Here is an 11175-nt window from a genome sequence, read left to right as displayed (position 1 = left end):
ATGTTTTATCACTAGTTTCATTGCCAATAGGCATTAATTATCTCCTAAGGCCAAATGCTTTTGGATCTTGGACTTGTTTAAGGGCAATCTTCTTGTAGATGACAAGGAAAAGTGACACTAAATCTTGTTACTGCCCAGGCAACACCTCTAACAAAATTAAACCAATTGACCTGCCATTTCCTTCATTTACTCCTAATATGCCAATCGAAGTCCCACTCCCATTATCCTTTGATCAATTGTAAAAGCATTCTCAGTGGTCTTTTTATTAGAATAATGCTTATTTTGAATCTAAAAAGAAAAAAAAACTTGCGTTGTTTTCCAGAAAATAGTTTCTGCAGACTGGCAATAGTTCATCGGAAATTTGCCTCTGAGTTGTGGGTGGGACAGCTGGAATGGAGTAAGCCCGTCCTCGTTTCCCATCTTCCATCTGTTGCCACTCTCATCCGCTAGCTTACAGCCCCTGAAACCCCCAGCCCAACATTGCTAGTGCAGCAAAAATGGTTAGCAATATTAAAGCTATCATGCCATACAATTTTGAGCCAGATACCAGCTCAGATGAAGGAAAATGAAGACAATCATGGATATATTTGTCTGCAAGTGGATGCATCCAAATGGAGGGAGCTTGTAGCCTGCCGATTGTACCTTCTACATCACTGCTACAAAATGCATTTTTGTCATGTTCTTCTGATTCACAAAGATTTTAATAAAGACATATTCTTAAGTGCAATATTAATCTTAATTGTCTTTATGTGTCATTCATCATGAGAAAAAACCACAATAACGTGTTGAAAAAAATGAAAACACAATTTTCATTCTTAAGCATTTTTTTTTAAACAAAAAAAGAGAATCACTCACGCATATTCTGTAGATTTATTCATTAGAAGAAATGAATTCATCCTCAAGCAATAAGTAAAACAGCTCAATTTGTCATGACTTGCTAGGTGGGACAGACCCAGGCACTGGAACCTGGAAGGAAAACACAGGTGAGTAAGATGGTAAGTAATTGAATTTTATTTTTGGCGTGGCTTGGACTCGTGGTGTGGCTGGAGGTCTTGTCGTGTCTAACACTTGTGGCGTGGCTGGAGGTCTTGTCGTAGCTAGGACTCGTGTAATGGCTGGAAGTCTTGTCGTGGCTAGGATTCGTGGCGTGGCTGGAGGTCTTGTCGTGGCTAGGACTCGGGGCATGGCTGGAGGTCTTGTCGTGTCTAACACTCGTGGCGTGGCTGGAGGTCTTGTCGTAGCTAGGACTCGTGTAATGGCTGGAGGTCTTGTCGTGGCTAGGATTCGTGGCGTGGCTGGAGGTCTTGTCGTGGCTAGGACTCGGGGCGTGGCTGGAGGTCTTGTCGTGTCTAACACTCGTGGCGTGGCTGGAGGTCTTGTCGTGGCTAGGATTCGTGGCGTGGCTGGAGGTCTTGTCGTGGCTAGGATTCGTGGCGTGGCTGGAGGTCTTGTCGTGGCTAGGATTCGTGGAATGGCTGGAGGTCTTGTCGTGGCTAGGATTCGTGGCGTGGCTGGAGGTCTTGTCGTGGCTAGGACTCGGGGCATGGCTGGAGGTCTTGTCGTGTCTAGGACTCGGGGCATGGCTGGAGGTCTTGTCGTGGCTAGGACTCGGGGCATGGCTGGAGGTCTTGTCGTGGCTAGGACTCGGGGCATGGCTGGAGGTCTTGTCGTGTCTAACACTCGTGGCGTGGCTGGAGGTCTTGACGTGGCTAGGATTCGTGGCGTGGCTGGAGGTCTTGTCGTGGCTAGGACTCGGGGCGTGGCTGGAGGTCTTGTCGTGGCTAGGATTCGTGGTGTGGCTGGAGGTCTTGTCGTGGCTAGGACTCGGGGCATGGCTGGAGGTCTTGTCGTGTCTAACACTCGTGGCGTGGCTGGAGGTCTTGACGTGGCTTGGAGTTCTCAGGATTTTCAGTGAGCATAAGTCTGCTCTTGGAGAAGTGAGACTCAGGTGAACACTCGTGGTTTGAAGTCCTGTAGGCAAGGCGTAAAACAAGATTAGCGTAGAGCAAAAACACATGAGCAAAAGTTAATCTCTAGTGACCAGACTAAGCACCATCAGGGGCAACGAACTGGCGATGAATGTTGGAACTGGATCTCCTTATGAAGGGCTGGTAGTTGATGAGGTGAGTGGTCACAGCTGGTCCAAATCAGGAAGCAGAGCAGAGAGGGGAGGGGGAGGAGAGACTGCCAGAGGCACCATGACACAATTAGATCAATGATCCCAGGTTTATTTATTGTTAGTATTACAGCTTCAACATTTTAAAATATTTACTTTGTTATAAAATCGCAAAGATACAATTTTTATCATAAAACATGTTTGTTTGTTTTTGGTGTCTATCCAATATCTACGTGAATTCTGTTTCATGCAATGGTCACACACACATGCAAAGGGTTGTGGGTAATGGAAGCAGCAAAGCCAAGCTCACTTCAAAACTGCTTGTAGCTTTAATTAAGAGTTTCTGCTCACTCTGGAAAAGATGAAATGCATTTCAGAGGTCTCTCTTTGTGTTTCTTCAGAAGCCGTTTTAATGTTGTACAAACAAAAAATGTGCCAGTGAAGAATCTTCGAGAAAAGTCAAACAGACAGAAAAGTCCAATTCAAAGCACTGGCTACTGACTTTTTAAAATAACTCACCTTTCATGTTTCATTTCTCCATTGTGCCATTGCGTCACTGATGTTACGGCATTTTTTTCAGTATCTAACTCCAGTGTCAAACTAATCTATAGATATTATTTTAAGATTACTGCACCTAATTTACTGTTGCTGAACTGAAATCCCAAGAAGCATTAATCTGGACGAACATCATCATTATTTCATTTTCCTCAGCAAGTGAACAACACAATTTTGTTTGATTACAAGCCGTGCACTCATGCATTATAAAAGACCAAATCATTTCATTACATTTCAGGTCCCTGCAAGGGGAACAGCTCATGCTAAATCAGTATTCATAAATCCATATTTCCTGTTTGATGATAATTCCTAATTTTACCAGATTAAAGAGCATAATTTGGATTGAAGCGCGTGCAAAAACTGATCAATTCAATGGCAGCAAAGAAAAGAAAGTCAAGCTAGTAACTGAGAAAAACTAGCAAAACCTCATCAAGGGCACTTCAGTATATTTGGTTTTATTTTTGTTAAAACTCCCTCGTCTTGCCTGAATGTGTGTGTTTCTTGGACGGAGGAGCACAATTATACGTGAGAACAGAGCATTCCTCCATCAGCATCCGCCTAAGCAGGCACCAGACAGAGTGCGGTCCAGAATGGCAGTGTCCGTTCCTCGCAAATGATCAAAGAGCCATGTGGCTCTGTGCTTCAACCACCAAGGGATTTGCTGTCCCCATGACGAGCGGGTAGAGAGTATTAAGAGGGCAGGCTTGAGAGAAGAAAAGGAGTGAGATCGAAGAGAAAAGAGGGGAAGGAAGCCACACAGGCTATGCAGAAACGAAAGCAGAGCCAATGGAGAGACGGTAGAAGAATGCAAAACTGAAAGTGGAATGGCTAAGCATTGCTGAAGGGAGGAGAGAATCCAGGAGTGAAAGATGAGTGAAAAAAGAGCTGAGGGAAACAGCTGAAGAGGAAATGGGGGCAGTGAGACAGAAGAGGAAGGGACTATTAGGGCGAGAACGAATGGAGAACTAAGAACCTCAGGGCTGAAAGCTTCTTAGAAGCTGGAGAGATGATTGCAACCATCACACTTCCCCTCGTCTCCCCTTTCTCTGTGTTGCTCCCGTTTTCCAGCAATACTCGAAGAGCAGAGTTGGATGACTGTGGGGAAGACAGAAGAGGAATGTGCCAAACAAGGGAGGCAGCTAAAGACCCGTGGCATCAAAGGCTTCTGGGACATTTAAATCCTTTTCTCTTCGTCTACTCCTCTCTTTCTTCTCAGCTGTGTTTCTCACAGTGGGTTCCCTGCCACCTTTAATGTCTCCATTCATCTGATTTTTAATCAGAACCTAGAGAGACACACAGCAGTAAAGTGAAAGAAAAATGACCCAGTCGGTCTGACAGATATTGGGGTTGTTATTATCTCTTGCTAAGGATTATATTTCACGTTCTGATGAAATCTAAAGACTGAGTTTCAAAATTGACATTTTTGAGATTCTCAAATTTCACTAAAAAAAACAAAACAATAAAATGTCATTAACATGATCATATTTGCTATCGTCATTTGAGCGATAACACATTTCAGTTTGCTTTTTTTAGATGCAATTTTACTGTGTTTTAAGATTATTTAATACATTCTTAAATGGTGTTTTACTTTTTTGATTAATGTGGGTACATTCATTGAAAAAAAGTATTGTTTTTGTTTTTTTGATGCTTAGAAAAGGCCTTTTTTGTTAGACAAGTTTTTTTGGTCACTGCTCCAATGAGTTGTAATCAAGACTTTTGGGATTATTTAAACTTTCAAATCATGACTGCTCAGATGTGAAAAACACTGACTGTCTCAGAGTCATAGAAATTCAAGGGCAAATTTGTAGTATATGCCAATTTTGCTCAGATAGGTATAGTGAGACTGGATGATTACTGCCTGTATCAGTTTCTAGAAGTCTCTCTCTATACTGCCAATTCAGGACAATCCTGTAGTTGTTGAAGAAAACAGCAGAATCTTCTCTCTAAAATTTTCCACAAGTATCTCTCTCTATTTTCTTCATTCCAGTTCACACATCAAGTAGCCTCCTCCAAGTTTCTCTGAACATTTTAGTTGGAGCTGCCCATTCAACTGGGAGAACCGCCTGATCTCCAAAAGCCTATTTTATACACAGGGCTGTGTGCTGAGCCCCCTCCTGTTCACCCTGCTCACGCACGACTGCACAGCGAGTCACCCCAGCTGTCTGATCGTGAAGTTTGCGGATGACACAGCTGTGGTTGGACGCATCTCCAACAACGATGAGTCTGACTACAGGCAGGAGGTGGAACATCTGGAGAGCTGGTGCAGAGACAACAACCTCTGCATCAATGGGAAGAAGACCAAGGAGATGATCGTGGATTTCAGGAAGGACAGATGCCCCCCTCCCCCCATTCACATCGGAGGGGACGCGGTGGAAGTGGTTTCCAGCTTCAGGTATCTGGGTGTGCACATCTCCAGCGACCTTACCTGGAGCACCAACACCTCCTGCCTGGTCAAGAAGGCACACCAGCGCCTTTATTTCCTGAGGAGGCTCAAGCGAGCTGGGATGGGGATCCCAGTCCTGACCTCCTTCTACAGGTGTGTGGTGGAGAGCGTCATGACCTCCTGCATCACGGTGTGGCACGGCAGCTGCTCTGCGGCAGAGAGGAAAGCTCTGCAACGAGTGACCAAAGCTGCACAGAGGACTGTGGGCTGCAGCCTGCCATCCACCACTGACATCTATACGACCAGGTGCAGGAAACGGGCCTCTCGCATCCTGAAAGACCCCACCCACCCCTCACACCCTCTGTTCTCCCTGCTCCCCTCAGGCAGGAGGCTGAGGAGCATAAAGAGCAGGACCACCAGACTGAGGAACAGTTTCTTTCCTGAAGCAGTCAGACTGCTTAACTCCGGTTGATCACTGCACACCCCCCCCCCCCCCCCCCTATGGACAACAAGCTAATTCCCAAGTGCAATATCACAGGGCTGTGCAATACTTAACATAAATTACTGTGCAATTTGAAAAATACTTCTGTGCAATACTCATCAGGAACCACACCATAACAGACTGATATTTTACTGACATTATTATTGATATATATTATTTATGTCTGAATGTAAACGGCTGGCCCGGGACCAGAGAGCCTAATTTCGTTTTATCATGATAAAATGACAATAAAGTTTCCTGATTCCTGATTCCTGATTCCTGATTTAACCCTAGTGCTGTCCTCGGCATTTTAACATTGGGAGTTGGATAATATAGACCCACTAGACAGTGCGCTGAACCTTTTTTTTTTCAATGATTTGTGATATTCACTGGTGTCCATGGATTACATAAAATCTTTCCAGCTTTATCCACCTTTGTCATGGTAGGGAGAACACGTCAATGTAAGGGTGGGGTCATCTAAGATAGCACAAGGGTTAAACTCTTCTCCTGTAGTTATCCTTTTTTCCACAACGTCCACCACTTAAACCCCTGTTCTGCCCTTGTTCTTTTCATCAACCTCACCATCAGAGTCATCCAACACACCTCGATCATTTGCCATTTGGCAACACTCTCAGTGTTGCAGGTTTTTCCAGGCCCTGCTTAGACCTCAACTCTGTAATCCTTGAAATATTTAAGAGGATAGTGGGCCGATTGTGTGACTGCCCAAATGCGTTTATCAAAATAACAGTCTGTGCCCAATACTACACCCTAGTTTATGGCCTGGTTGGTGGTTATTAGTGAAAATATTAAAGTTCTGTAGCAACCTCCAACTGTTTCTGTTAAGCCCCAAAGACAGGCTCCTTGCTTATTGTAGATTGCTTCATCCATTCAGTTCAGGTTCTGGGAAACTGAAGCCCAACACCTTGAATCTGCATCTAAAAGCAACAACACAACCGCTCCACAACAGACCACATCTCTGACGTCCGACTACTTATAGAGAAGAACTATGAATTCAATAAAGATCGCCATCTCTACATTGCGTTTTTAGATCTCAAGGCTGCATTTGACACCTTCTGCCATACTTCATTGTGGAATATCCTACAAACTTTTGGAGCACCACCCAAGATTCTTTCTCTATTCAGTCTGCTCTATACCCACCGCCCTGCTTAGCAATGATCTCATCGAGCCTGCAGGAGACGTTAAACCTTATGGGGTTGCTATGAAGGATGCTGAGCTTCTGGCACAAGACCGGAAAAATGGAAAACCACTGGTTTTTGGGTCGGCTCTACGCACCGGGAAGGGGCATGGCAAGAGCCTTGATGGTAATTCTTAAAGTTAACTCAAACTACTTGGTAGAGTATTTTTCAGCAGTTATATGGGGTACATTAGGTTATCTAGGGAGATTTTTTTTTTTTTCCCACCGGTGCAAACAGTAGATCTAAAGCTAACCAGTTAATGTTAATTTTTTTCTTTTCCAAAGGTGCACAACAATGTGTGGGAAACAAAAACATGAAACGTCTTGTTATAATTTATTAGATATCATCTGTTGTGATTTGGTGCTGCACAGCAAAACATATCTAAATAATAAATGAGAGAAAAAGCTCAAATAAAGGAACAATTAAAAATTTAGCAAAACACCAACAGTACACAAAAACAAAAACTGCAGCAACTTAAAGAGGAACTAAAATCATTGCAACCTATCCACTCCCACAACCCTACCGCAGCTTGTCAATATACAAACTGTGTCTCCAGGGCCTCTGTGTGCTCCATAGCACCTCCAGAGGCAGTCTGTCACACAAAACATCATAAGCATAATCAGGAGTTCAAAGCTGGTACATATAAAACCAAACTCCCACATTTTCACTCCCACTGCACCTTCTGGCAGTGGTGATGTGTGGCAGCGTCTTGTAAAATAAAGCATTGCCAAAGGGAATATCACACACACATTGCAGCAAAAGCATGCACACATAGACCTTATTGCAAAGAAGCAGTACTAAACTCACACGTTTGTGTAAACACAATTTCCAGGCTATCGCGATACTGAAAAGCTGAATTATATGTAGATTCTAATATGGTGGATCACTGGTGTGATCCTCTTTGAATATTTACTTAGTGAATTAGCATAGACCAGCCCACTGTGTGGGATTCAGTTAAAGGGAGGGGTATTTTAACAAGGGCAAAATTTCTCTTGATGCAGTTCCAGAGTGAAGTGAGATGGGCTTTTGTAGAAATGGTTTGACCTTAAGAGTGTAGATGTTTATTTATCCCCAGAATGAAGAGGGAACTCAGTCAAATTAATTTTTTCCTAAGGTTCAAAGGCTTACAACAAGTACCAACTATAAAGAAGTTGGTAATGTATTGCTAAAGAAACACCAAATATGTGGGGCTGGCACTTTTTAGTCCAGATGAAGACTCCAGTCCTTCATTCACATCTAAAGACAAACACACGTTCAAAGAACTGAATATAGGACAGGGGAAATGTAAAAGAGAACCATACAAATAAACTACAAAAAGAAGTAGACATATTACTTATTGTCCTTCTTGACAAAGCCATAAAACATTTTGAGAGTGATGGTTTACCAGAATCCGATCAGACCAAACTCTCCTTCTCTTTAACACATCAACAAGACTGATGAATTAAGATGAGACATCTTCACTTTCCTGCTTAGAAAGAAATCAGCCTTGATATTTGTGAGGTTTTGCACCATTAAGCAGAGGTGCTGATGTCCAAGAAGTAGCTTAACACTGGGAGAGACACATTATCTTGAAAGATCCCTATCTAAGGCTCTACAATCCAACTATTTAGTTGAATTCCTCCCAGTCCGCTTCCTGCTTTGACAACTTTACCTGCATTTCCAACAGCAGCTATAGAAGCCAAATTAGCAAACAATATGTCAGACCTCTATAGTTTGACTGATGAAAATAGTACAAGGCGTGCTAATGGATCTCAGGCAGGCCAGACTCCTGCCTCTGCTCTTATCTTCCCATAACATACTATCAGCCAAATTAGCAATGAAACCAGCTTAAAGATGTGTGCGGGTGTGCATATGTGCGTGCAGGTGTGTACCAAGTTTTGTCAGAGCATTTAGCAATGAAGTCAACCTATCGTCCGCCTCCTTTCTTCATGTTATTTATGGATGTTTCAATGATTTCAGACACCTCTCATTTGTTTAGACAGTTGGAATTGGCTTTCTGTCAAAAGAAAAAGAGAAGAGGAGGAGTCCAGAGAGGCCAAGCTGAAGGGAGAGACAGAGTAGGGGAAGTATGAGAGAGGTTAGGAATGGCAGAGAAGCAAGTAGTTGTGAGAAATGGTGAGAAGCATGGTAAGGGCAAGGGGGTCGACACCTAACCAATCGATAGAAGTGGAGGAATTTGACTTTCATTGAACAAAAGGTAGAGGTGAAGAAACAGAAAATCCTGATAGTAACTGGGTGAGGAATGGAAAAAAAACGGCGCATGATAAAAAATCTGCAGCAGAACTGGGGAAGAATTCTGAATTGTATATCAGTGGCACAGTATTGACCATTTGAAATCTCTGATCCTTAAATAAAACAAGTAGAACTTTAGAATATTTTCGAGCCCCCCCACACTGCCACAAACATACAAATCATTTGTTTCTAAACTCCACTGGACTTTACTTAACATTGTAAGTCATAAAAAATGGCAACTTCTTCCTGAACAAAACTAAAAAAAAAGACAAATCACCTTTACAATTGTTAAAAGTGACACTGCATCATGTATCATAAAATTTTACCATGTAATGGTGTTCATGGCTTTCAACACATCTTATAAACTCCCTTCCTGCATGAAAGTGGCCTTTTACACTTTACCAGCTCTCTGAAGAAAAGAAAATCCTGAACATTTAACTCTGCAAAAACTGCACCTTTAATTTAATTTCAGTGACTGGTGTGGGATTGCTTCATGCTGCAGATCTTCTCAAATCGGGGCTGCAGCTGTGAGACTGCTACTCTTAGTTCATTTTCAATGTCCGGCTTTGATCTGTATTTAGTCTTGATGAAGGCCACAGCAGAAAAAACCTATGTCACGTAGGTAAGACGTGGCAAATGGAAGGAGTGTGGCCAGAGCTCTTTTACCTAGCAGTGGGAAATCTTTCTCCACTCCAATCCAAAATGCAGCTAATGTCTTAGACTTAAGCTGCAGCCTCATTGTTGAATCAGAGGTGACATAAATGAACTGTTTATTCTCTGTAGTGCTGAATTCGGCAGGTGGTGTTGCACTGAAGGGGTCTCGGATCCAGTCATATTGTGTAGGATCCTGCACTGGGAAGTACCTCTGGAAATGCTTTTGGAGGGCAGAGATGTGAGCGTTCATGCATGGGATCACTGTGTTCTGCAGCTTGTTGACCTCAATGAATGACTTCAGGTTCTCAAACGAGTCTATAGTTCCCTCTGTAACTCGCTGCTCCCACATCTCAAGCTTTCTTGTGAATGATGTGATTTTATCTGCCAGATGTGGAAGGTGTGTGTTGCTGCCCTGCATCTGCAGATTTAGCTCATTGAGTTTTTGAAACATGTCACTGAGGTACGCAAGTTTCATGAGGAACTTGTTGTTGTTAAACTTGTGGACAAGTTCATTTTCCTCCTCCTCCAAAAAGATGCGGATCTCATCCCGCAGTTCAAAGACCCTGGATGAAACCTTCCCAAGTGACAGCCATCGGGACTCGCTGTGAAACACAACAGCTGTGTGGTTGGAGCCCATTTCCTCACACAGTGCAGAGAAAATACGTTCTTTGACAGGTCGTGTTTTAATGTAGTTCACTGTAGTGATGACATCCGTCATAACATCGTGCAGGTCGGGACTCAGCCGTTTAGACGCCAGCGCCTCTCGGTGTATCATACAGTCTGTCCACTGCACGTTAGGGGAGACACGCTTGATGAGCGCTTGCAGCCCCCCTCTTCTCCCAGCCATGGCCTGAGCCCCGCCTGTGCAGATCCCCACACAGTCCTCCCATGTCAGATCGGCCTCTCTCAAGTAAGTTTCAATTATTTTAAACAGTTCGTCTGCAGTGGCTCTGCTCGTCACTTGTTTGCAGAAAAGCAAATCCTCCCTCAAATCATCGGCATCAATGAATCTGACGTATGTTATCAATAAGCAGTCTTTATTACTGTCAGTCGCCTCATCCATCTGCAGAGAAAAGTATCCTGTCATTTAGCTGCTCTTCTATGTCTTTTGACATATCATAAATACGCCTTGAGATAGTATTGTTTGAGAGAGGAATGGCCTTTAGTTTGCTGGCAGTGACTTCGTCGATTATAGTTGAGACCATGTCGATCGCAGAGGGAAGTATTAATTCCTCGGCTATAGTGTGTGGCTTTTTACACTGAGCAACTCTGTAAGCAACTTTGTAGGAGGGGAGCTGATTATTTGCAGGCAGGGATGCTGCTTTAGTAAAGCGACTCTGCTGTGCACGACAGTGTGTGAGTTTTTTTCTGAAAAACTCAACCGGCTTGTCTTTGTGCTCGGGATGTGTTGTCTCCAAGTGGCGTTTTAATTTGTTCGGCTTCAGACTATCGCAAGCAGTGACGTGCGGTGAGGTTAATGGCTGGTGAGGCACTGACGTCATCAGTCAGATTTACAAACATATGAACCATACTGAGTAACTTATTCACCATTTGATTG

General features: G+C 43.4%; 1 protein-coding gene across 1 annotated transcript; it reads right to left on the bottom strand.

The window, feature by feature from the left end:
* Nucleotides 1–898: 898 nt before the first annotated feature.
* On the bottom strand, nucleotides 899–2235 carry LOC144993002 (uncharacterized). Its single transcript, XM_078949455.1, has one exon. It carries the CDS (start codon nucleotides 1831–1833, stop codon nucleotides 928–930), a length of 906 nt encoding a protein of 301 aa, XP_078805581.1. The 5' UTR covers nucleotides 1834–2235; the 3' UTR covers nucleotides 899–927.
* Between the last annotated feature and the right edge of the window lie 8940 nt (nucleotides 2236–11175).

This window comes from Oryzias latipes, chromosome 1 (genome assembly GCF_053564925.1).
Source record: "Oryzias latipes strain Hd-rR chromosome 1, Olatipes_Hd-rR_3.1".
Taxonomy (NCBI): domain Eukaryota; kingdom Metazoa; phylum Chordata; class Actinopteri; order Beloniformes; family Adrianichthyidae; genus Oryzias; species Oryzias latipes.
Note: the sequence above shows the minus strand (reverse complement) of the source record. Positions and strands in the feature narration are given on the sequence as shown.

Coding starts and splice junctions, on each gene's coding strand:
- LOC144993002 (XM_078949455.1), bottom strand. CDS start 1,833: ATGCCCCGAGTCCTAGCCACGACAAGACCTCCAGCCACACCACGAATC.